Source organism: Nyctereutes procyonoides, unplaced genomic scaffold (genome assembly GCF_905146905.1).
Source record: "Nyctereutes procyonoides isolate TBG_1078 unplaced genomic scaffold, NYPRO_anot_genome, whole genome shotgun sequence".
NCBI lineage: Eukaryota > Metazoa > Chordata > Mammalia > Carnivora > Canidae > Nyctereutes > Nyctereutes procyonoides.
In genome coordinates this window covers 9,506,421-9,533,880 of record NW_026575128.1, presented here as the reverse complement: position 1 = coordinate 9,533,880, position 27,460 = coordinate 9,506,421, and the positions used below count along the sequence as shown (strand labels likewise).

The following is a 27,460-nucleotide window of genomic DNA, read 5'->3' as shown; positions in this document are numbered from 1 at the left end:
AAGATTTCTAATTTTCTTTACATAAATTCTATACTCTTCTTTATTCCTAGGTATTTTGTTTTCCTCAATATTATAATAATACAATGTTTTTTCTATCCATTTCTACATGGTTATCGTTACTACAGGGAAAAAAACCCACTGATGTTGATACCGATCTTGTGACCAGTCACATCACATTATTTTTTACACTTCAGAGACTTGGGGTGCCTGGGCGGCTTAGTTAAGTATCTGCCTTTTGCTCAGGTTATGATCCATCTCCCATCAGGTTCTCTAGGCAGCAGGAAGTAAATTTTTTTTTTTTTACTTCCTAGATATTTTGTATTTTTTATTCCTATTTTGTTTTTCTTGATACTATGTAATGGAACATGTATTTTAAAATTCACTAAACCCAACATGGGGCTCAAACTGACAATCCTGACCGAGATCAAGAGCTACATGCTCTACCAACTGAGCCAGCCAGGCAACCCCCCCATGAAGGTTTGTATTTATTGTATTTAACTAATTTCCTTCTATTCCTTCTTATTAAGAATGCCCACTTAATTTATCAGATTTTTTTGGGCATTTATTACTTATTCATCTAATGTTCCGTTTGAACTGTTATAATGATTTGTGTTCAGCAACTTTCAAATACTGAGCAACAAACCTTTCATATTCCTAGCTTTTGGTCACATGAATTTTTCTTTCTGTTACATTATTGGATTTAATTTTCAAATTTTTAAAATGTCTGAATCTGGGATCCCTGGGTGGCGCAGCGGTTTGGCGCCTGGAGACCCGGGATCGAATCCCACATCGGGCTCCCGGTGCATGGAGCCTGCTTCTCCCTCTGCCTATGTCTCTGCCTCTCTCTCTCTCTGTGACTATCATAAATAAATAAAAATTAAAAAAAAAAATTTAAAAAAAATAAAATGTCTGAATCTATATTATATAGGTGAAACTGGTGTCTAGGTTGAGAGAGAAAAAGAGAGAGATTTATAGATTCTATGCCAGGTTTTAATATGAAGGCTAGGTAAGCTTCATAAAATTAAAAGTCTCAAATACTTGTCTATGGCTTATTTTTTTTTAAGATTTATTTTTATTTATTAATGATAGAGAGAGAGAGAGAGGCAGAGACACAGGCAGAGGGAGAAGCAGGCTCCATGCCGGGAACCCGACGCGGGACAGGATCACGCCCTGGGTCAAAGGCAGGCGGGAAACCGCTGAGCCACCCAGGGATCCCCTATGGCTTATATTTTTAAAAAGCTCCCAAGGTAATTCTAAAATATACCTCCTAAATGACAACCAATGTATTAGGCTTTAATCTGTGTGGACCTTAAGCTATATTATATTAAGGCCTCTGAAGATTGACAAAAGTCAAATATTCTACAATGTTTCCTCCTAAGACCAATCTTTGTTCTCTGGGGAAGATGATTAGGGCAAGGGTATAAAGAAAAGAACTATACTGTCCTCTCGGGTTTTTGCTAAGAGAGAGAGGCCTCTTAGCACAGTTCTAATTTCTGCCAGGTACTTTGCTCCAGATTTTTTCTTGTTTGAACCTAGTTCCCTAAATCTTGATATATGTTCTACAAAAGAAATCAAGATATAACATTTGTTGTTGGATACACTGTATTATTTTAGCTGGTATTTAATGGTCTATCCCTCTTAGCCAGCATTCCATGTTATCCCTCCTTTTGCTTATGAAGTTTTTGACAAAGTTAACACTGAAACATTCCTTATCAAAAGATAAATTACTGACAAGGTATAGATCATGTTTCTTAAAGGCTCCTAAATTTAGAAGGAAAATACAACACATACCCGAAACAAAGGGACAGAGTGAAGGAAGAGCTTGGAAGGATACAAACACTTGACTTCTACTCTGTCAGGCAATGTTCCAGGTGCTTTAAATTTGTTATTACCGTGTGAGTATGAAATTAATCTCAAACCAGTCCAAAATGCCAGTGGTGGCCACCGAGAAACTGACAGCAAAAGGAAGTGAAATCAAGCCTGAAGCACGGGCTACATTGCATGCACTGCTAGTAATTAATGAATAGATGTTGCTCTTATGTGTGGCCCAAGTTATTTTTTTTTAAGATTTATTTATTTATGATAGACATAGAGAGAGAGAGAGAGGCAGAGACACAGGAGGAGGGAGAGACACAGGAGGGAGAGACACAGGAGGAGGGTTTTATGTGTGGCCCAAGTTAGAATAGCTGTCACCAGCCAAGAAAACACGATAACCCACATTAACAAACATTTCTTTCTATGTATAGCAACCCATGCATAAGCCTCTATGATTGGTGCTTTAGGGGCAACAAACAAAATCTAAAGCTCTCTACGAGCAAAACAGAACACCTGTACTTACAGGTAGTTTGTGGTTGAATCCTTTCACTCGAATAATTAAACCATGTTCTCCAGCTACCAACTTATACTCTAGCTGTGCCACATCTGCTTCATAAGCTGGTTCAGCAAGGTTATGGGTAAGGATATTGACAAAGATATCAAAGAGGACCACACTGAGAATATAAAGTGAAAACAGCATCATTAATTGGCAAGAAATAAACACGAACAAACATGCTTTGGAGTAGGAAACAAAGTGGTTATACTACTTTTACAAAGACAGTGGTTACACTACTCCAGAATGTAAAACCGTATACTGAGTGCAAAAGTAAATACAGTTTACCAAGGACTCAATTTTATAGGCACACTACAGAACACCTTACCTTCAGCAATGCTTCCCCATCTTTGAATGTTATATACACATAATGAAAAATGGGGTAAGTGTAAAAGGCATAAAAAACAATTGGCCCAAAGGCTCTGGGCCATCCCTGAAGCCTAAAAATCTGAGGGAAGGGAGGCAGCTAATACATTTTTTCAAGTGGTATTACTATTAATGCTGCCTGTTATTCTAAGGTTAGATTCCACAGTTTACATGGCAAAGGAAAGGAAGTAGTACACTAACATTTCCCGAGTACCTTCTATGTTTCAGACACATTTTAGGCTCTGACCTCCCACAGTGCAGTTATCTATATATAAATACATAAGTTATTTGCTATAAAGTTTAATCAGATTCCTTGCCAGTTTCTAAATATAGGATCAACAGATGCATTTGTTCTCATTACAGACTAGAGCTGATCCAAACTCATTTCTAATGAACTTTCTCAATCCAGTAATACTATGACTACCCTATATTTTCAGTATGTTTTACACCTGGGTGCTGGAGATAAAGCAGCCACAATTCCATTTAATATTTAGTATCAATATGAATAATTTGTTTGTGGCACAGAAAAAAATACACAGATCAGCAGCACAGCTCAGTACTGATAGAGAAAATGACAGAACGATTCAAAATGAAACTAAACATATTTTCCAGTAAAGTGGACAATTGCTTACTTTGCTGCAGACTTCTGTATCAAAGGTGAAATCAGATGGAAACGTATATATGCTAAAAGAAAAAAAAACATAGATGAGAAAATACAGGCCAGAGGACTCAGATATTTTATACACCTGCTATATGCCCTTAACATCATGTTTCCTAAAAATTCTGAAATAAACTACTAGCCCTTAAATCCTTGTTACATTTTTATCCTGACATATCTTTAAAAAGTAGTATTTACCACTCTAAAGAGTGTCCAGAAGGCACACTTTAGTCTATGGGAAGGCCAGACACATAAACAGATATAGAAAGAAGCCTAGGAATACTGTATTTATTTATTAACAACTTTGGTCAGAGAAAATGTTTACAGAGGTATACATGTCAATAGAGAACCCCAATACTCACAGAAAGTCATAGCAGACTTTCCAAAAAAGCTGAATTTAAGAACATTTTTGAATGTTCTTAAACAATGTTTTGAAATACTGGTTGATTAATTCAAGAAACACCTTCCCAATAAATTCAAGAATCTCTGAGGGCCACAAAACAGTTGTGTTAAAATTAAGGATCTGGGTTAAATGGCAATGAAGAGCTCTCAGCTTTTTTTGATCCCAAGCTGCTTCCGTAAGTTCCTATGTGATGCAAAAGAACAGAAAATAAAAAAGCAACACAGTTTAAAGTCAACAACTCTGGAGTCCATTTAACTAATCAGTGTACACTGTGATTCCTTTACAATGAAAAGCAAAATGGTAAAGGGAAAGAGTGGAGGATTTTTCACATTTGTAATGCTGGAATAGGTTATCTATTGTGTTTAAGAATAATTTCCTTCAGCGTACTCTTTTTGTCTCTTTAAAAGTAATGTTTAAAACATACCACCCAGGGGATCCCTGGGTGGCGCAGCGGTTTAGCACCTGCCTTTGGCCCAGGGCGCGATCCTGGAGACCTGGGATCGAATCCCACGTCAGGCTCCCGGTGCATGGAGCCTGCTTCTCCCTCTGCCTGTGTCTCTGCCTCTCTCTCTCTGTGTGTGTGACTATCATAAATAAATAAAAAAATTAAAAAAAAAAAAACATACCACCCATTCCCTAAGATGGCCAAACATCTGGCTCTCCGTCTCATTTAACTGCAAGAATTATTTAAAAACATTTTCATTTTAGCCTTGAATCTTTCCTAGAATGAGGATTTCTGTGACCTCAAAGAAGTGCAGTATGGTTCTGACAAGATAAGCCTAGAAAAGATCTTCAACTGGAAGAGGAAGGAGAAAGGGAGACAGGTGATAGACACATGGAAATAGGTTGCTACCAAGTGGAGAAAGAGTTGCTAAGCTTATTTCACTCCTGTTATAGAAGGAAACATTTTACCTTTGGGAATTTTGAATTTGTTGTCTTTCTTATACCACAGGCAACCTTGTGGAGTGTTCACAATTTTAACAGGGTATTCTGTCTCTGGGCAATCAAAAGCCTTCAACATGAAGTCCGTGGCTAACAACAGAAAAGAGTAATAATTCATCATGTAATTCAACATGATTCCCAACAACCTGTTCTTGGTTTTAGAGTCTAGGAACTTTTCTTGGTGGCAAAAGTAAGCCAAATTCAAATGCTAGAATACAATACGTTAGTAGAACAATGCAAAAAAGAAAATTCTCTTGGCCTTATAAACTAAATGAACTCTGAAATCTATAATTTCCTAAGGACTGGTTCTGACCTTTCCATGCTCTGCTTCATTACCTTTCTCAAAGCCAATCTTAACTGTAAGAGGGACCCTTAGGATAGTTGTATAAACCAATTTATAAACAAATCCATTCCTGAATGAGAATGTCAATTTTTGTTATTTTTTTTTGTTATGTTTTACAACAAAAACGTTCTAACAAAGTCAAACTAAGTTAATGAAAAATTCTTTCATCAATATGTAGGTGAGAAATAGCTACTGAAAGGAAAACAGAAATAGAAAAAACTACTTGTTTCTTTATTACAAAGGACTGGCTTGTTTAAGATACTTAAAGTTCAAGATGTGGAACTGAATTGCCTAGAATATGCGAGATTTTTTTTAAAAGGTTTTTCTTCTAATTGAGATTAAATTTACATAAGAAATTAACCATTTTAAAGTGAATAATTCAGAGGTATTTAGTACATGCATAGTGTTGTGCAACTACCATTTCTATCCAGTTTTGAAACATTTTCAGCATCCTAAAAGGAAACTTTTATATCCCATGAAACAGTCACTTCCCATTATCCATTCCTCCCAGCCACTGGCAATCATCAATTTGTGTTCTGTCTCTGTGAATTCATATATCCTGGATATTTCATTTATAAATGGAATCATATATGACCCTTTGTGTCTGCTTCTTTAGCATAATGTTTTCAAGGTTCATCTATGTTGTAGCATATACATACTTCATTTTTTATGACTGAATATTATTCCTTTGTATATATTTACCACAATTTGTTATCCATTCATTTACTGATGGACATATGGGCTGTTTCCCATTAATGAATAATGCTGCTATGAACATGCATGTACATGTATTTGTTTGACTGTTTTTAATTCTTTTGGGTTTATACCTAGGAGTGGAATTGCTGTGGAAAATAGCATTGAATAAATTAGTTATATACAGCTGTAATCTTTGACCTAGACCAGCAGCTTTCTCCTGGTTCCAATTTTTCCCATTGTAAGCTAGTAGACAGGGAGGCAGAAGCATACACATACACATATATATGGAACAAAAGTTCTTGAAATAGGGGTGCCTGAGTGGTTCAGTTGATTAAGCATCTGCCTTTGGCTCAGGTCATGATCCCAGGGTCCTGGGATGGAGCCCCTAGTCCGGCTCCCTGCTCAGTGGGGAGCCTGCTTCTCCCTCTCCTCCCAATCAGGCTCTCTTTCTATCTCTCTGTTGCTGTATCTGTCTCTCAAATAAATAAATAAAATCTAAAAAAATACAGTTCTTGAAATACTCTTTCTTTATAAAGCAATTAAACGTTTTGCTATTTTCCATCCTAATTGCTTTTTTTTAATGCTCTCATAACTCATTACACTGATCTGACAACCCATTACACTGATTTCACAAACCTTGTAGTTTAAAAAGCACTAGAACAACCAGCCAAAATAATGGCTAGCCCTACAGAGACTGACATGGAAGATCACCTATATACACAGGAAAAAGAAAAAGTTTCAGAGTCCCAAGATCTACATTTAAGTAGATCTGTTTTTTTCCATTTACCAACTGACTAACCTATGACAAGTTGCTTTACCTTTTTAAACCTCAGGTTTTCTCATTCAAAAAAGTAAGAAAACAGTAATGCCTACTCCAGAGTATTACTGGGAAGCTCGAATAGAAATTTAAATGATACTCTGTAAATATACTATACAGGTGCTATTTCTTTTATTAATATATAAATGGATTATATATATAATGATTGCTATTTCACTGACCTATGTATTTATTTTCAGCTGGAAGATGAAGATCCAGATTTAATTCGAAATTAGTCTTCCATAGTTCAGCCCAAGAGTTTTCAACATCTGTAGAGATGAAAAAAAACTGATCCAACAAACAATGCAATGTTGAGCATTCTCTTAATAACAAACCAGTTAACAATAAGCCTTCACAAATCGATTCTTCTTTCTCAGGAAAACTATAATTTATCCTGGCATTCTAGCCATTTACTACTCAAAAGTATGGTTGGTAGCATTGGTATCACCTGGGAGCTTATTAGAATTGCAGAACTTCAGGCCCTACCCCAGAGCTAGTGAGTACCGATTTGTATTTTAATAAGATCTCTACGTAATATATATGTATACTGAAGTTTTAGAAGTACTTTTCTAAAACATAGTCAAAACTCTTCTGCAAACTATCCAGAACATAGGAGTTTTTCACTAGCTATAATAAACATAGCAGAAAGTAATTTTCTGCAAAGCAGTATAAATAATTTTCATTTCTAAAAAAAGTTTATATTATATTTTCCCATAGGACATTAGACAAATCATTAAGGAATAAAAATTCTTCTCAGATGAGTCAGATAAACCTAAATGTAGAACAATCATTAAAATATTTTACCTTCCATACTATATTGAGTCCCAAACCATTTCTCCTTGAGGTCACATTTTCCCTCATTAGCACCAGACAGCAGAACAAGATTTGCTTTTTGCGGAACTAGCTGATTAAGAGCTTCAGCAATGACCTAAGTGGGGAAGTGGGGAAACACACACACAATAACAACCTTAACCTAAGATAGCTCTCTTAAAAAGGCAAAGGACATTACAGAGGGCACATGATGTAAATGAGCACTGGGTATTATATCAAGATTGATGAATCACGGACCTCTACCTCTGAAACTAATAATACATTATAAATGTTCATTAACTGAATTTAGATTTCAAAAAAATAAAAAACAAAATCACACACACACAAAAAAGCAAGCCACATTGTTAGGCATCCCCAAGATCTTAGTATCTTGATGCTCATGAAACTCTTTATCTATAGTCACGAACACCCTAACTCATAAAAATTCATTAGTCTATTAGTAGTTTTTTCTTGATAATGCTATAAACTGTGTTCATCTCAAAACCTACATAGTAACAGTACTCGCAGTAAAAATAGCTCTCATTTATAGTACTATGTGCCAGGTAGTGTTTAACATACATTATTTCATATCATCTTAAAAACAACTGTAAGATATACCCATTTTATAAAAAATAATACTCAGGTTCCCATTAAAAGTTATTTGCTCAGATTACAGATTACATAATATGTACAGAACAACACAGCTAGAAGTGGCAAACCTGGAGTTCTAAACAAGTTTGTACATGATTGATTCCAAAGACTATACCCTTAACTACTAGGTATTAGATTAATTCATCCCCAAGAATCAATAAATTGATCCCATTGCAGGGCCTCCTTCAATAATCCTTCAGGTATGATAAGAATAAACAGAAGACTTTGTGGGTAAGTTTGAAACCCAAACTACCAATTTAAACACCATTATTCCTTTGAGAAAAAAACAACAAACGAAGTTCAGAAAAAATACTTGGACCCCTAGGCACAATCTTCCTAGGAGATAACAAGAACGTGTGATGACTGCTTCCTCCTTTACCTTTTCCTACCTTTAAGATTTTGGAATACCCTGTATCAAAGTTTCTCAACCTCAGCATTATTAACATCTTGGGCCAAATAACACTTTATTGTTGGGTGTTGTCTTTTGCACTGTAGGATGTTTAGCTGACACTTCTGGCTTCTAACCTACTAGATGCCAAGAGCATCCCCCAGTTGTGGCAAGTGAAATGTCTCCAGACACTGACAAATATCCCCTGGGGGGCAAAAATCACCCAACTGAGAACTGCTACCCCATATGGAGCAAAATGACTTACTCCCAACAAGGAAAGGAGGAAAGACCCGACCAAGGATTTATTTGTATGTAATACTGTCTATAAATCACATGTTTCAAATTCATGACATCTTACATTTCTCATAAACATTTTCAAAATGGTTAAAATGTAATTGCCCAGTCTCTAACTGAACTAAAAGGTAAGCAAAAAACTCTCTAAATAAGCATAGCAACTAAAGCACTTAAAAATCACTTTTTTAGTAGATGTTGTAACACTTGAAAAACAGAATAACAGTACCTAAGGACTTGATTTTTCTCCTCATATTTAAACATGATCATATACAGCAATCATGAAAAACTACCCACAAAACTATTTCTTCCATTTAAGCAAAAAATTTGACAAATTTATCCAAGTTTTCTATATCCCCACAGTTATTAAGTAGATCTCTGCATTGTTTCCCCCTTCTCTTTGTCTAAAAGTAACTCTTAGAAATGAAACCTCCTTACTTCTGGCTTGTATTCAAAGAGAAGCTGATCTCCAGTGAGAAAGTCCTGTAGTGGATACAGCTGCATGTTTTCACACATATTTTCCACATACTCGACTGGATCTGTCTGTAAAGAGAGAATTATTTCATGCCAGAAACTCCCATTATTCTTAATTTACCACAAAATGGAAATAATTTTCCTTTTTTTAAACAGTGAAACCAAAAACTTCTGAACAGAAATATATGAACATATGTAATTTTTGCTTAAAAATATGATGCTTAGGGATCCCTGGGTGGCGCAGCGGTTTAGCGCCTGCCTTTGGCCCGGGGCGCGATCCTGGATACCCGGGATTGAATCCCACGTCGGGCTCCCTGCATGGAGCCTGCTTCTCCCTCTGCCTGTGTCTCTGCCTCTCTCTCTCTCTGTGTGTGTGTGACTATCATGAATAAATAAATAAAATCTTAAAAAAAAAATATGATGCTTACTTGAGCCCCATGTTGGGTGTAGAGATTACTTCTTTAAAAAAAGGGGGGGGGGTGGGATTTGATGTTCAGAATTCTAAGAAAATCTAGCCAGAGAAAATTTACCACCTTAAGCAATTTAACCTGACACTCCTCTAATCCCCATCCTGAGCCCTACAACACACTAGGCTCTAGTCATGTCAGAGCCTCTTCATGAGATCAATTACAACACTGAGCTGGAAATGCTTGTTTATATGTCAAGTGCCCCATATGATTGATGTCCCTAAAGACAGGGTCTTCATCATTTTATCACTATAGCACTATCACCTAAAACTATCTGCAAACATGAATCAAATCAATGTAGAAATCAAAATGTGTCATTAGATAAAAGTCTTGAGGGATCCCTGGGTGGCGCAGCGGTTTAGCGCCTGCCTTTGGCCCAGGGCGCGATCCTGGAGACCCGGGATCGAATCCCACGTCGGGCTCCCGGTGCATGGAGCCTGCTTCTCCCTCTGCCTGTGTCTCTGCCCCCCCCCTCTCTGTGTGACTATCATAAATAAATAAAAAAAATTTAAAAAAAATTTTAAAAAAAAGTCTTGATATAAGAAATTCTATTAATCAATATATTAACCTCCATTTAAAACTGAAAGAGTGACCACAGGTTCTCTAACCTATGAAATGGAAATAGTTTTTCAGAGGAAAGCAATCAATTTAAGTACTTATTGATCACCCAGACGTTCAGAATCTTAAAACTGACAAGTCCTTCAGATACCAAGTGGTTCTATTCCCACATTTTAGAAGAAACTACTCAGATTGATCAGGTGGCTTGTCCAAAGTCACACAGTAATGACGGAAAGAGTAGACACTAGAATTCAGGACTCCTAACATAGCAGCAAACACTCCTTTCCAAAATACTACACTAAAAAAAAAAAAAAAAATACTACACTATACAGTTCTTTACTAGGCTGTAAGGGTTGTTCTCTCATCTAATGGAAGACAGAAGAGAGATGAAGGTTACTGTATTCATGGAGAAGAAATGAGACATGCATGCATCAAGCTAGAGACCATAAGTCTATGTTATATACTACATTATCACATAAAAATAGAGTAGGAAAAAATAAAGATTGATTGTTAGCTTTTTTTGGTTCCACTTTCCACTTCAGGAAACACTCCTGAATCATCAAATTGATCACTGTCAGTCAGGTGCTAGTATTATTTAAAGTGATACCTCCTTGCTGTTTTTGTTTTTGTTTTTAAGTATTTTCAACCAGCCACTTACTTATAAATTAACTGCTCTTGTCAGTATGCAACAAAATGAATGATTCAAAATATTTCCTATGGGAAAACATTAAAGACCCTGGCTAAAAGCAGACCTCCAGTGCCAAAGCAATGGAGCCAGTACTAAGAAAAACACTTAAATTCTAACCTTTCATTTTTTTAAAGATGTAATCCGCATAAAATGAAACTCACACTTTTAATGTACACAATTAAAAATGAAATAAAATATACAATTTAGTGGTTATTAGGATATTCACAAAGTTGTACAATCATTACCACCATTTAGTCGGCAAGTATTTTCATTGCCCCAAAAGGAAACCCCAAGCAGTCACTCCCTGAGACCCACTCCCCCTAGCTGCTGGCAACCAACAATCTGTGCTGTATCTAGAGAAATTTCACTCTGGAAATTTCATATAAATAGAATTATATAACAGGTGACCTGTGGTGACTGGCTTCTTTCACTTAGTATGTTTTCAAGGTTCATCCATGTTGTAGCACGAATCAGTGCTTCATTCTTTTTTGTGGCTGACTACTATTCCACAGTATGCATATGCTACATTTTGTTTAGCCATTCATTTGTTGACATTTGGGTGTTTCCACTTTGGGGCTACACTGATTACTGCTATAGAAATACTTGTGTACAAGTATTTGTATGGACAGTTTTCAATGCTCATGGGTGTATACCTAGGAGAACTTATAGCAGAGCCCATAGGGTAATTCTGTTTAACTTTTTAAGGAACTGTCAAACTGTTTGCAACTACACCACTTTACATTCCCACCAGTAATGTATGAGGGTTCTAATTCCTCTATTTCTTCTCCAGCACTTTTTACTGTCTATCCTCTAGGTTTTTTTTTATCTACTACAAACTCTACCTGCCTACTATTACATTATTTGTTTTTCTGCCTACAGAAAAGCACTTAAACACCTTTCTTCTAGTTCATATTGTTGTTCATATAAAACATACTGAGTTCAAGTTTCTATGGGAAGGAATTTTTAAAAATTTCTTAATTAAGTAAGACTGGTTTGAATAGTTTGAAAAGGGCAATCCTATTTGCCTTTATTGATGAAGACCAGAAAAAGTATAAAAAGGAGATATTCCAACTTTGTTAAAAAAAACAAACAGAAATTTATAAAAGTCAGTATAAGCTAAGCTACTTGAGTTAATTTAGCAGTTCACACAGAGACAAAGACCTTTCTGATTAGTTCTCACTTTGCAATTAAGTTATAATCTAATATATCTTGGATTTGTGTTTTAAAAATCAAGACAAGTATTCATGAATATTGCTAATGGTAAAAAAATGAGGAGCTACAAAAATGGGGAGATGTTCATAAAAAGATTATCTTGAAATGACTTGCTAATAGGAAAATGGAGGGATAGAACAAAAATGTCACTCACTCAACCAATGCTAAAAAGCTGATCCCCAAAAAAGGAATCTGGGAATCATTTACGTTGTAGTCCACAATTCTCGATCCCATTCCTTCCCTGCCACAGTTCTGACCCACTTGTCACCACAACTGATAAAGACACTGGACAAAATCACTCCTGGCAAGGCAGATGACAGGACTCGTGGAGTTCTACACCTATCAGTCCACTTATAGGGAAGAGTGTCAATAGGGCCCTCTAACAGGCTAACAGATGTGTCAAAGCAGCCTGATTTCACAGAATAAGATTTTTATTTCTATTTCAATGATTCAAGTATATAGTGCAGATTCTTCCCAGGGCTGGGAAGAAATTACATATTTATTTTCATTGATCTCTAAATGAGCATTTTTATTCTATTATGAATATAGGCACAAACCACACTTGATTATTAGCAGCATCTATGACTAACCAATAAAAAAATCACAACAAATGGGTCAGAATTACGGCAGGGAAAGAATGGGATGTTGTGTCTGGGTGGCTCAGTTGATTAAGCGTCTGCCTTTAAGCTCAGGTCATGATCTCAGGGTCCTGGGATGGAGCCCTGCAACAAGCTCAATGGGGAGTCTGTTTCACCCTCTCCCTCTGTCCCTCCCTTCCCATTGGACTCATGCTCCCTCTCAAGTAAATAAATAAAATCTTTTTAAAAAAGAATCAGAGGGGCAGCCCGGGTGGCTCAGCGGTTTAGTGCCGCCTTCAGCCCAAGTTGTGATCCTGGAGACGCAGAATCGAGTCCCACACGTCTGGGTCCCTGCATGGAGCCTGCTTCTTCCTCTGCCTGTGTCTCTGCCTCTTTCTCTCGTGCTCTGTATCTTTCATGAATAAATAAATAAATTTTTTAAAAAAATTTAAAAGTAAAAAAGAATCACAATATAGTTGTTGCAGATATCTCACACTCACTGTTACCTTAAACCGAAATAATTGTTAGACCTACTGCTAGCCCTTGTTAATATGTTATTGAAGAGACATAGTACTATTTTTTTTACCATTTTGAGCATTTTATTTCAATATTCCTTCATAAACTGCTGTATTTTATTTCATGCACTCAGAAACACTATTTTATGAATTGTGTAATATATATACTTTTTTTTAAGATTTATTTTTATTTATTTATGATGGGGGGGGAGGGCAGAGACACAGGCAGAGGGAGAAACAGGCTCCATGCCAGGAGCCCGACGTGGGACTCGATCCTGGGACTCCAGGATTGCACTCTGGGCCAAAGGCAGGTGCGAAACCGCTGAGCCACCCTGGGATCCCCACTTTTTTTTTTTTTTTTAAGTAGGCTCCACACCAAGCATGGAGCCCATGGCAGGGCTTGAACTAATGACTATGAAATCAAGATCTAAGCTGAGATCAAAAGTTGGAAGCTTAACTGACTGAACCAGGCGCCCTGGTTTGTATAATATTTAACAATATTGTTTCAATGTAGTTTCTTGAGTGTGACAAGTATCATGTCTGTAATTAAATATCAAATGTTTTAGGAAAAAGATACATACATGCACATACATATATAAGGAAAGAGAGGAAAGAAAATATGGAAAACTATTAACTGGTGAATCTAGGTGAGAGATAAACACTGATTACTGTACCACTAAGACAATTTTCCTGAGAGGTTAAAAAGTTGAAGGAATGAAATACTATTCTGAGGAGGGGTCCACAGGATTCAAAAGATTTCCAAAGGGATCCAAGAAGCAGAAAGGGTTTTAAAGAAACCCTGCTTCAAACGCCTTACATTTCAGCCTTATATAATACCTTCCTTTCAAAGACACATAGGACCATTTACTTTTCCACGATTACCCAAAGTTCCTTACTTACATTTTTCCCATTGCTTACAATGTATCCCAACCTTATTCATTTTTCTATGCTGTACTCAATTCAAATCTACCACACCCATGGAGCCTTCCCTGATTCTATTCCGATCAAGGCAAACGCTCTCCTCACCCTGAAATCCTGAAGCCCACCATTTCTAATACTACATGTAGTAATCACTACAGAATTAGCCTGCAGGATGTCTTTATAACATTACAATTCCCCAATATCAAGTACCATAGCAAGTTCTCCATGAATGTTCACCAAAAGGACAGATGGACGACTACGTAGGTAAAATGACTGTCCCACGACATGATCCGTGTCAGTCTGCCTAATTCTCTCACTGTTACCCCACACACATACTTAAAAACACAAGAGTTAATTTTCAGATAACCTCAAGGCCATCTTGGGACTCACATGACAGAGAGTGGCAGAATTAAAACTCCAGTCACACTTCCAAAAAGAGGAATAATGTCCACACCAGTTTCAACTTGGTCACAGATAACATTCAAAAAGAATTTGACTTCCAGTACCTGTTCTTGGTAATGAAATTCATTATCCTCAATTTTCTGAATCTCTTCAAAAATTCTGTGAAAGAATAAAATTATAAGTAAAAGATATATTTAAATTTCTTATTAGAATCCTCAGCAGGAAGAAAAGAAACAGACTGGCCACATAAGTGTAAACCCTAATGTTTCACATCTCCTATGCAGTATTCACGTGTAGAACAATCAGGATATGGAGCCAGTGAAGGCACTTTAAGCAGGAAATGCCTGGAAAACCATCATGGTAGGACTAAAGCATGTCTTTTTTGGCAGCCTAAAGGTTAAAACATACTAGGATTGATTCCTACCCTAATTCTAATACGTACATATTACCTTTTTTCTGGGCCTAGCTTCTGTAGCATTTTCAAATACTGGAAGACAGTATGAGCAACCTGAAAACAAAACACCTGATTATGCTTTTGCATAAGATAATATCTGTATTTTTAAACTCCATTTTAATTATTTACCTCATAGAAATGCTCATAACCCTCATCAGTCAATGTAATTGAAATGCTGAATACTGAGTAAGTAGAATTTTGCTCAAATCCTGTCTCACCATTTCCACCAAATAGCGCAAGAGCCCAGCATCTATTGTTAGGACAAAAATGAATCCAATCAACATCTTGAGATTAACAGTCTACAAATACTTCAAATTAACAAAATAGGTAGCCTTTCTAGTAAAATTTGGGAAGTGCAGGGGCAAACATGCTTTCCAAAAGTAAGTTTAGAAGTACAAATTTTTAAAGTACAAGGCCTCCCAAACAATTGCAGTGCATGCAAGCATCACCAGAAGGAAATAACAATATTTATATGTTTAATGGAAACATTAATTTGTATGTTTAATTATAACATAGTAAAGCATTAGTTTTATGAAGACAGTAATTTCTGTTGAAGAGAACAGCACAAAATATTAAAATTATGTTTGCTGGGAGGCATTTCATTCATCCCTCTTGAACCTGCCTCCCAGAAGCAGCTTACAATACTTCACATGTATCCCTACTTAGGATGTCGAATGAGCTCTTTGAGATGAACAGCTAACCTCTACAGACTGTCTAAGAAAAAAGCAATGAGACTATCTTTTCCTGACTAGAATAATCCCAAAAACCTAAAAATAAGGGAGGAAGGCAAAGTGAAGAATGTGAAATTATAATAAACTCCAGTAAGGTATAAAGAGTGTACACATTTTAAAGTGTATTACAATTATGTAAGGCATATATGTAACTAATACCATTTGTTTATTCTTTTGTAATAACCTGGTCTTTTAGCTTTCTTTGAGTGTTGTAGTCCTATCGGTGCTTTAAAGTATTTAAATTTCTCATCTTCCTTTCCATTCTTGAATTAGTGTATAGAAAATTCAAACAAGGAAGTTCTTTAACTACTGATCCTGATATAAGACTATCTTTCTATATGATTTGACTAGGCAACTAAACCAAGTGCTAAAATGCATTAGGAGACATTCTGCTAACACAGCTGCATATGACATCCACAGTCCCACTATTTGTTATGATTTCTCTGCCCAATGTAGTTTTCATTAAAGTCCACCTTCTGGGTTGGGGAAGTCTAATTGACTTCTTTACTATTCCAATCTAAATTCTTGATTACAGCTAACCTTTCACATAATTCTGGAATCCACTTACTTATGATTTTTAAAATTTTGTGTACAACTTCCAATAGGTGCTAAAAGGTGGCTTTTAAGAAAATGCATATATACAATAAGACTAATTAATTTTGGTGATAAAGTGACTATAATTAAACATTAGATTTGATTCTAGGCATTTGGCAGATAAAACAACAGGTTATAGAATGCTTACTGTATATTATTTTTCAGAGATTGATACACTGAAATTACTTATTAATTAAATACTTGCTTTTTTCTAAGGTAAGAAAGAATGCTGCCTTTGCCTTCATGACCAACCAGCCAAGAGATATAATGAAGTGGCTTCACCCTTTAAAAAAAAAAAAAATTTACGGTCGAAAATAAAAATAATTAAGGTAGAACAGGAATTCTTACTTCAAAAGTTACGATATTTATGAATATGATTATAAACTTATTATAAATGTTATATAAACACGAAATTATTATTAATTTGATAATAGCAAGTAAAGACAGAAAACATGGTACAATTTAACTTCTTTATCTGAAATCACTGAATGAGTATAATCATTCCAAATGATCCTTTTTTTTAATTTATTTTTTATTTTTTATTTATTTATTTATGATAGTCACACACAGAGAGAAAGAGAGAGAGGCAGAGACATAGGCAGAGGGAGAAGCAGGCTCCATGCTCCGGGAGCCCGATGTGGGACTCGATCCCGGGTCTCCAGGATCGCGCCCTGGGCCAAAGGCAGGCGCCAAACCGCTGCGCCACCCAGGGATCCCCCCAAATGATTCTTTTTATGGTAAAAATATTTCATTTTTGTTTCACCCAAAATGGAAATAATATAGATTCTTCATCATTTTAGAACCTAATACAGAGAATGATACCTCAGTGTCTGGAAAAGCTTTCAGTATTGCATCAGGCTCTGTAGTAAAATGAAATGTGTTGCTTTATGGGTCAGGAAATCTAGCTTATAGTTTTAGTTTTTCTTTAAGTAAATGCATGATCTTGAGCAACAGACTTAACCTCATTGTATTTTTCTTTTTCTCTTCACTTGCCCAACTACTTACTCATGGAGTTTTCATGACAATATAATATAACTGTAACAGGTAAAAAATGCTACATTATATAATAACACACTTTAAGAGTTTGAGTAGTTGCATATATATTATTTAAATTGTATTTTCCCACTGGCTTCTACTATAATTTCAGAAATGTATTCCTACCAAAACAAAAATATGTAGAAAGATAAAGTTAGGAAATCTAAGCATTATTTAATATTAAAATTAGTTTACAGAATTCAATAAACTCTTAAAAGTTCAAGATCTAGCATTATGATCTCAACTACATTAAGCAATCCCCAAGGCCCACACAACATTGTTTCAAAATATTGAATTTGAATTATATTTATCCTAAAACTGAGGTAGAAGAAGTAAATTAAAGAATGAATGCTGAAGATTACATAACATCTGCATCTGAACAAAACTAATTGTTTTGAAAAAAAAAAAACTAATTGTTTTGTATTTGGTTACTCTGTAAGGATAAACATTTGCTTCTTTGTGGGGGAATAAAAAGGTTCCCCAAAAGGCTAATTCCCATAATTAGAGATTTCAAATGATTCATGATGAAGGGCACATTAAAACAAATAAATAGTCCATAAAAAATAATAACTAGATGGAAACACAGAAATTTTAACATTCTTTGGAAAACACAATCATGAATGACTTTTTTCTGCTTTTCAGTAATTTTCAGGATTTCTACAATGAACTTCCCTGGTAATCAGAGGATAAACAAGTTTTTGTTAATTAGAAAAATAAGTATTCCCCAAAAAAGGAAGAAGAGTATATATAATTTCATTTCCATAAAAAAAAGATATGTTTTAAAGTCACTGTTTTAATGTCTGAAGGATATATAAGAAACTATTAATGTTGGGCCTATTTTTCAGGAAACAAAAATTGAAAGCACAGCTTTACTTTTTACTTAATATTCTTTTGTCCTATTAATATTTTACAAACATGTATTATTTTTACAATAAAAAGTTAAACAAATAAAATAAACTTTTAAATATGTATATAATAATTTTAACACTTTTGGGGACACTCTACTGTAACTACACAATCAATGTATATTGCTTTTTCCTATTTATCCTTGCACCAAAAGCAAGTAGATAATACACATGTTCTCTGCTTTCTCACTAGAGGTCTATCATTCTTGTTACCTTGATAGGAGGACTAAAAATTTTTACTGAGCTTAGGCAACATTCCTTTCCTTCTGCTTTTGTGTTTATCCTCATGGTTTTGTTTTGTTGGTAATGGTTTTTAAAAAATAAGGTAAATTTTCATCAGTTCATTAACATTTGTTTTTCATCAGAAATTTTTTTAATCAGTCAAAGTCAGCATGGACCAATCCTTATGTTTAAAGAACTTCTTGGCCCATGCTATACCGCTCATATAAGATAACTGTATGAATATGCTGGGAAAATGTTTTCCTAATCTGTATAACTCTTCCCTAACTCATTACCACTTCAAAGGCATAGGTCCTTGAGATTTAGGCTATAGTCATATTCCAGGCTTAAAATTATTTACCCTTGACTTTTGACAAGCCCAAACTAAATGGTCACTATTGACAAATCATAAGCTAATATATTTTTGTACTCAAAATACTACAGAAAATAATTACAGAAGTTACATTCACACAAAGATACTTAATATCAAAGACTCAGAGAAGGCAACTAGCCATAAGAAAACTCTACTTTTTGTACCTAAGAAGATATTAAAATATATAGCAAGGCTTGAAAACTCCAGTAAAGGTCCCAGTTTATCACATAACAGAACCCTCAACTGTAAACCAGTATGCTTTAAAAATTTGTCCTGAACTCTTACCTGTAATGTTGCTGTTGAGGAGGAAGTGCCCATGTGATGGTCAGAGCATGAATTTTTCTGATTGGAACAACTAAACAAAAACATTTTTCAGAAAAACAGATATAAGTGTTTCTCCATAATTTGTATTATGCTACATGAAATTTTTAATTCAATATATTTAATCCTCCAATAAACAGGGGAAGGTTAAATACAATGAAATTATTATTTCAAGTTGCCAATTTTCCAATTTGAATAACCCAATTTTTATAAATTTCTTTTAAGTTTGATTTCACACGTAAAGGAAATAAATAAAAGAACTATGAAAATATGAAATGCTCCTAAGAAGGATCCCTTCTTGCAAGAAAGGATACAGGACTAGGAGTCAGGAGACCCATGGCAGAAATTTAGTACTACCTCTATCTTGCTGTATGTGTTTATATGACCTTGAGGAAAATCATTTGCATTTAAATCTTTCTGTATGTTTTCTTATGGTATGGTAAGGGTTAGGCTAAAGTAATTCTAAGAGTCTTCCCAGTGCTATTATTCTACGATTCTATGAAGAGAGAATATAAAGACAGAAAGAATACAACTGAAAATAAGTGGTCTCTGGAAGAGTCAACTTAGGTAGAATGGAGACGGCAGCAGATAAAGGGTCTGACAAAACAGTCACTGATCAAAAGGGAAGAGGACAGAGACTGGCCATGGGGTAAGGAAGAAGAGGAGGGGATATCTAGGTGATCGGGAAAAAGAAAAAATCTGCCATGATAAAAAGAACAAAGAGAAAAGTTGAATTAAGAGTATTTCTGCACTATACACTATGGGCAAATTGTTAAGTAAATTAGAGCATAACCACATGATGGCTCATTGGAAAACTCTTACAAATATAGTATTAAATGAAAAAAAAAACAAATATAGTATTAAATGAAAAAAGCGAGAGATAGAATTTATATACTTTATAATCGCAACTATATTAAAATATACCTATAGAAACTCAAAAGGAAATTTGCCAAAATGACTTCCCTAGCTGCTAAGATTTAGGGTGATTTTCTCATTTCTTTACACTTCATTTTTATTTTTATTCATTTAACAAAAATTGTTTTTATAATTGAGGTAAAAGGAAATGATTTCCCAAGTGTTATCCCTCCTTTATTTTTCTCTCTTTAAGTAATAAAGAGCAGAGCATAGATAAAATGAAATAGGAAAGAAACCGAAACCAAAAAGCAAAAGGGAACAAGGGGAAAACAGGGAGAAAGCATAAAACAGACTCCAGTAGCCGCAGGGCAACAGACCACTCCGCTGCCAGGTACTGGCCTGCTCTCTGTCACTAATTAGATCTCCTCTGTCCTTCTACTCCTTTTCCAACCCAGATGTACTTTGTTGTGTTGTCATTTTCAAAGAAAATTGGCAGCCTCAAGTAAGTTTTATAGAATGCACTGAAGTTATTTCAAACAGTTTTAAACCTTTGGTTCACGAACCTCTATAAAGTTTGTTAAATGCTGGTGTGTCAAATGGATCCGTTAAATGGCCAAAGTTTGGTTTGGGTAACCCACTGAAAATAAAACAAATATATTAAAATTTAATTGGCAAAAGCCTTTATAAGCAGTATCTTTAGGGATGCCTAACTGGTAGGTATTTATAATCTATTCCACATACTCTTGGATGAAAAGCATTCTAGGCATAAGCAAGTAGATGACAACAAAGCCACCAAATCCTGAGCTTAACCTATTCTCAACCTCAGTCCCATTAACTCAAATATCTCTAAAACTGATAGGAGACAGAATTGAAGGGGGCTCCCCTCCCAATATTTACTGCCTCTATCAGCAACTCCCATATAATGCCATTTCAGAAAGAAAACATACTAGAGATATTTAATTCAACAAAAATATATATGGAATGATTACTAGGTATCAAGCACTGTATCTGGCACTGTGGTATTTAAAAGACATGGACTCTCCTAAAGGCTTCTTATCTGGTTGAGGAAATATTGCTCACTATTTTTTCTAAAACATAGTCAATATGAATTATTATTAAATACCTAGAAGACTTTTTAACCTGTCTGATCAAAGAACCAAAGTTATTAGTGAATACTATTTAAGAGAACTTCTAAAAATGCTTATCAGGGATTGACAGGACCTAATGAATCCCAGAAGTCAATATACCTCTGATTTTTCTGCTACAGTTTCACAGTAAAACACATTTCAATCATACTCATTTCTTATCAAAACAACTCCACCACTTTGACATGGTTTTCATTTTCTTTCCATACACAAAAAGTACTGCTAATTATCAATGGAAATTTACATAAAGCCAAGTTAATAATAACCAATCAGTTGTCACTACGAATTATTCTAACATTTCCACATTTTTTCTTTCATAAATTTAAAATAAGTTATGTCCTGGAATGAGGAACTGGAAAAAAAATCTAACTTACTCACCTGATGCAAGAAAAAAACCTGATTTCATTTTTTTTCATTTATTATATTAAAATACAAACTACTAGAAGTAGGAAGAAGAACTTAAGTGCTTTGGAATTAATTTTTTGTTATTCTTTGTAACACAAATGTAGCAAAAGGTAGACAAAAAGCAGCTTTTTGAACTGGAACCATATATACAATTTCTAATAAAAGATAATTTGGTTCAACTACATGAAATAGACTTTTTAGTTCGTATGGAAAGTCAATCATCACTAAAAGATTATTTCTTTTAAGGGGGAAAGCATTCCAAGTCCCAAGTAACTGACTTAAGAAACAAACTTTCAGAACACAATTTGTTCTGAGGCAGGGGATACAAGTGTGTGTGTGTATGTGTGTGTGTATATATATATTCTGCCTCTCAATATAATACTTGTTTTTATATCCCAGTTTCAAACACTCTACACAGTAAGACAAAAATTCTGAATAAATGTAAAAGGAACCATAAATTCTTCAGAACTACTGTCTACCATAAGTTTACAAGCTAATAAGTATTGAACTACAGAAACTATAGAAACTTGGGTTCTCATCTTAGATTTAACACTCAAAAGCTGCGTGATTTTCTAAACCAATTTAGGTCTTAATTTAATCACCTGTTTAAAAAATAACCCCCCCCCCCCCGCATGAAAAAAAAAAAAGACCTCTGGGACTCATACAAGATTCCTCTTTAACTCTAAAAGTATGTGGTTTATGAAAATGAATGTCTTACTTGTTTGGTATTTGAGAGAAGATTTCAGTCACCCACTTTTCCAAAGTATCCAGTGTTTCTTGTGGGGAGGGCAGGAAGGAGACAGTGAAATGCAATGTTGTTATTTAAGGTAGAAAGGCAATTAAATTTCTCACTGATCTTTAGGTATAAAACAGGGATACTGTAATTTGGGTGTCACTTGCCACTCCTTAAGCAGTAAAACAACAACAAAAAAAATAACAGTTTAGAAAACCCTAAGACACATAATTTTGCTATGACTTTTGTATTTCCAGCTAGTAAAGTTAGAAAAAGCACACAAATTTTTAAAAAAAGAAGTTTTTATCATCAAGCTAGTATGGAGGGCCAAGAGAAAAGAATACACCAACCATCCTCTTACTCCATTCCGAAACTTATTTCCTCTAGGAAGGTTTCTCCCAATTAACCCACACCATACTGATTCTTCTTTCTCACCATCTCATTAGTACTTTTACACTCATTTATTTTACATTATTTTATATTTGCTGAGGTTTCAATCTGCAAGTCTCCTCTTAGGTTTCATATAATATGATTTCTATCTTTTGATTCTTTTATTTTAAACAAAATTCTTTTGAAATTTCTAGTAAAGCAGATATAAGTGCAAAAAGAAGCCTTTAACCCTTACCTCACTGACTCATTACTATCACTGAATATGTTAGTTACACTAGACACAAGTTTCACTAATTTTCAAGAGGTGTCCCAACAAGATACAAATTAAACCAATCAAGCTGTGAATTTATTCTATGCCATTTATATAGAATACTTAACTCTTATTTTATGCACTTAAAAACACTATTTTATTAATTGTATTACATATAAGTATTATACATATTTATAATAAAAATAGGTGTGTGTATATATATACATGTATATATATACACACATACACACACATATACATATACATATATATATATATATATATATATATATATATATATATTTTTTTTTTAAGCCCAATGTGGGGCTTGAACTAACAACCCTGAGATTGAGACCTGAGCTGAGATCAAGAGTCCTTCACTTAACTAACTGAGCCATCCAGGCACCCCTAGATATTTAACTCTTAAATGGTAAAATAAATGCTAAAGTTTAAAAATAACTGAATTTAAACTGTACAAGGTTCTCTTATCAAATATCTAGGGCTTATTTTAGAAATTTTCCATAAGCATTAATATGCTCTTATATTTGTCATCACAGACGAAGCAAATGCAAAGGAAATAATACATATTTGGAAAAATATAAGTTTGTGACAGACTTGGAAATAGTAATTAAAAACTATAAATTTTATACTGAACATGGAACTTATTTTAACAAATGCTGTAAAAGGAATCTAGAAGCACATCTGTAGTCTGAACTAAAGAATCTACCATTCTATATCCATAGTTTTACATTCAAATCAACTTTAGTGGACTAATCTTGATCCTAAATGCAAAAATGTTTTATATTCAACTGCCAAGTCAGCTTTAATTTTTGAGAGAGCAAAATTGTATGCAAAATTGTATAAAAAGGAAGAGTCATATCAGGTGAAACAGATTACTTTTTCAAAAATAAATGTGCAAACTATTTAAGATATGTCAAAAAGAAACAGTTGTCAAACTGGACTAAAGAGATTGAAATGTAAAGAAAACTACCATTTCTTTAATGAGAAAAAGTTAACACAAGTTACTGAAGATAATAAAAGGAGAAGAGAAGTATTGGTCAGTACTTTACATTTAAGACATTTTTGCTATCATTACCACAATGGATTTCAATTAATCATGCCATTTTACTGGACCCTATGTAAAGATGAGAAGACACTTGGCCCTGTCAGTGTTTATGATCAATACAGATTAAATGCAAAACCAAAGATAACAAAAGCAGTAGATGAATGTGAATTAAAAGACCCAATTCATGACCTATTAGTACATTTGGATACTCAGACTAGCCTAGAGACAAGGCCTATGTCTCTTAAAGAAAAAACAAAACAAAACACATTTGCCTGAGAATCAGATGATTTTGTGCTTCCCTAAGCTATGCCACTTGCTATGTGACTTTTCTGAATCCTCCTAATTTCCTTTAGGTCATATTCGGGTCAAGCACCCTTTGTGCTTAGAAATTAATAGTACACTGTGACACTGATCAAGGCAAACAAAGCCTAAGAAAGCACTACTTCAAAGTAACTCTAAGGGCCATAACAGATAATACACTACCTTTGGATTGAACCACCAAAGTCATGTAATGAGCAGAATAGTAACGCATCCAGAATTCTCTCAATCTAGCATGTGTATCAATATTATTCCTTTTTGGCTCATGTTTGAGTGTCTCAGCATTTCCTGCAAAAAAAAAAAAAATGATAAAGATCACAGAAAAAATAAGTTTACTTTGAACTATATTGACATTAATTTTTAAAGTTTACTTTGTCAAAGTCTCTACACCAAAAATGCATACTCTGCTACTAATATACTGTAACTAATGAAATAACCTACGTGACTCAACAATATAGAACTAATGTATAACAATAACATCAAAAAATAAAAAATAAAAAATAATAAAAAAACAATAACATCAATATAGGATAAAAATTCACAAGAAACAATTCTGATGTATATTTTAACACATAAGGAATTAATCTCCATTTGGCAATAACTTAACAACAGTAAATGCCCTAAGCTTCCTCTCTTAATAATTAGTTTAGTATTCAATTCAGATATTATCTCTAAATTATTTTATTAATATTCTACGTAATCCTTAAAAATAAACCATATAAAGCAAGGTTGTCATATAAAAATGTATTTAATTATAAAAAATATACAGGAAAGCAAATCATCCTTTGAACGAAATACTATTTAGATCAACTCATCCCAGATTCTACACTATGGTCAAGAGGGTTAATATGAGGTTCTAACTGAATCCTAACACCAAGAAAAAACCATTATGAAAAACAGATATCATTTAAACAGCTTACCAGTTAAACAAAATTTGGTCACAGCTCAAAAACTATTAGAGAAAATCATTGCTGAATCTCTGTTGATAAATGGAAATGTCAAGTTGGGGTAGAGCACAGACTTCATAATCATATAAACAGAGGATCAAATCTCACATCCACCACTGTGTGACTTAAGTAAATTAAATAACTTCCCTGAGCCTATTTCTTTACCTTTAAGTGGATATACTGACACCCACCTCACAACATTGTTATGATGATCACCTGACAAAATGTTAGGGCTGTTCTTGATAATATCCAATGTTGGAGAACCAAACACATACATGCTCAACTACTTTCTATTTGAAAAGCTGTCTACTTAATCCTAAAAGGTAAAGGTACCTAGCTACTGTGCTTTCATAATCTGCCATTCTTTATCAACTTTTCATATTTTCAATCTTCTTCAATTAGAAGATATGAAATAAGATGAAGTATCTTACCCCAAAAAAATTTCCCCATAGGATGTCCAGGTCTTGCAAGGCTTCCAAACAACATTTCCTTTCTGTTTGCATCAGAAGGTCTTGCAAGTTGATATTCTGTCAGTTTTAAAGAAACACTTTTAATAAAATACAGTATTCACTATATTAATGGAAATTCAAGAACTGAACTGCACAGAACTGAAAGTAAGGAAGTAAAAATTATTATGAATTGTGTACTGTTAAGACTGAAGTGGGGAACTAAATTACCTAGACCAGGCTCTACTACTTAACATATTCTGTAACTCTGGGAAGTCAGGGCACCTTTCTAGAGGTTTTCTCTTACTTTCAAATAAAAAAGATAATGACTTAAAGGTTTCAATTCTAGGATACTACATCTAAGATTTTAATGATCAAGGGCTAGTAAAATGTTAAATCAAATTCCTTATTACCTGGAAACTCTGTCATGTTCAAATTTCCTCTAAAACTGTCACTAAGGGGATCCCTGGGTGGCGCAGCGGTTTGGCACCTGCCTTTGGCCCAGGGCGCGATCCTGGAGACCCGGGATCGAGTCCCACATCGGGTTCCCGGTGCATGGAGCCTGCTTCTCCCTCTGCCTGTGTCTCTGCCTCTCTCTCTCTCTCTCTCTCTGACTATCATAAATAAATTTAAAAATAAAAAATAAAAATAATAAAACTGTCACTAAGAAAGTATTAATGGTTAAGAACAATTACTTTAAAGTCAGAAATTATCTTGGCTAGAATCCAACTTCTATCATAGATAAGCTGTACAACCTTGAGGATATTTTCTAACTTCCCTGATTCTATTTCTGCACCTATATAATGGAGCGACTAGGACTTAGTTCATAGGATTTTTATAAGGACTAAATAAGATATATTCCTTCAACAATTATTTACTGAACATCTACTATGAGGTAGGTACTACTGAATCAGTTGCTAGAGGCAGAAATGTGAAAAAAAAAAAAAGGGGACCCAGGCCCTGCCCTTAAAGAGTTTACATTCTAGTAGGGGAGATAAACAATGAATAAGCCAACAAATTGATTCTAAACATAGTATCAGTGGTGGGTGAGGTAAGAAAAATCTGTGTAAGAGAATGGAGAGTGACAACAGGGTGGGCATGAAAGCTCTGAGGTGACAAGTGAGCAACATCCAAATAAAGTGAAGATGGTATCATAAGAAATTTTGGGGAAGTCTTCTAGGTATGGAAATTATAAATTCAAAGGCTTTAAGACAAGAAAAATCTTACTGAATTAAGAGGCAGCAAAGAGGCTAGTGGAACTGTTTATTAATCAGAGAAGCTGAGAGGCGATAGAAATTGGTTTGCTATGGTCAAGTGCTACAACGCATAGGGAAAACTGGAGTTTTCTAGGGAATAGTTTTTTAGGGAACAGGAGAAATGGGCGTGTGTAAAACATTTTAAGGAGAAAATCTTAAAGAAGGAGATTATAGAACCTCTGAAAAACAGATGTTGTTTTTTGGTTGAGCAATGTTCAGAATCAAAGCAGAAGCAAGGTATCAGACTGAAGAGATAAGGAAAAAACAATTTTTGAAAAAAACTAGGGAAATGACTGATTCTGGAACTCTAAGTACTAACCTCTCTAAGCTGTGATGTCATTACATATCAAATACAGATAATGAGGAATAATAATCACAATAATGCATATAACACATGGTCAATTAGAGGTCAGCTATTATTACTTATCATAGGAGTAATGTCAAGACGTTAGGAGAATGACATCAGACT

General features: G+C 34.6%; 1 protein-coding gene across 2 annotated transcripts in view; it reads right to left on the bottom strand.

The window, feature by feature from the left end:
* Window positions 1-27,460, bottom strand: part of NRDC (nardilysin convertase) — an 88,634-nt gene that overhangs the window by 9,962 nt on the left and 51,212 nt on the right. For both annotated transcript variants that reach the window (XM_055341597.1, XM_055341598.1), the window contains 15 exons: window positions 25,721-25,816; window positions 24,508-24,630; window positions 22,304-22,361; window positions 20,599-20,672; window positions 19,145-19,214; window positions 16,533-16,610; window positions 15,132-15,252; window positions 14,998-15,056; window positions 14,653-14,707; window positions 9,172-9,276; window positions 7,398-7,521; window positions 6,776-6,862; window positions 4,708-4,827; window positions 3,367-3,418; window positions 2,339-2,489 (listed from right to left, as the gene is read on the bottom strand). In XM_055341597.1, coding sequence (XP_055197572.1) covers window positions 2,339-2,489; window positions 3,367-3,418; window positions 4,708-4,827; window positions 6,776-6,862; window positions 7,398-7,521; window positions 9,172-9,276; window positions 14,653-14,707; window positions 14,998-15,056; window positions 15,132-15,252; window positions 16,533-16,610; window positions 19,145-19,214; window positions 20,599-20,672; window positions 22,304-22,361; window positions 24,508-24,630; window positions 25,721-25,816 — 1,373 coding nt within the window. The remainder of the gene's footprint in view (window positions 1-2,338; window positions 2,490-3,366; window positions 3,419-4,707; window positions 4,828-6,775; window positions 6,863-7,397; window positions 7,522-9,171; window positions 9,277-14,652; window positions 14,708-14,997; window positions 15,057-15,131; window positions 15,253-16,532; window positions 16,611-19,144; window positions 19,215-20,598; window positions 20,673-22,303; window positions 22,362-24,507; window positions 24,631-25,720; window positions 25,817-27,460) is intronic.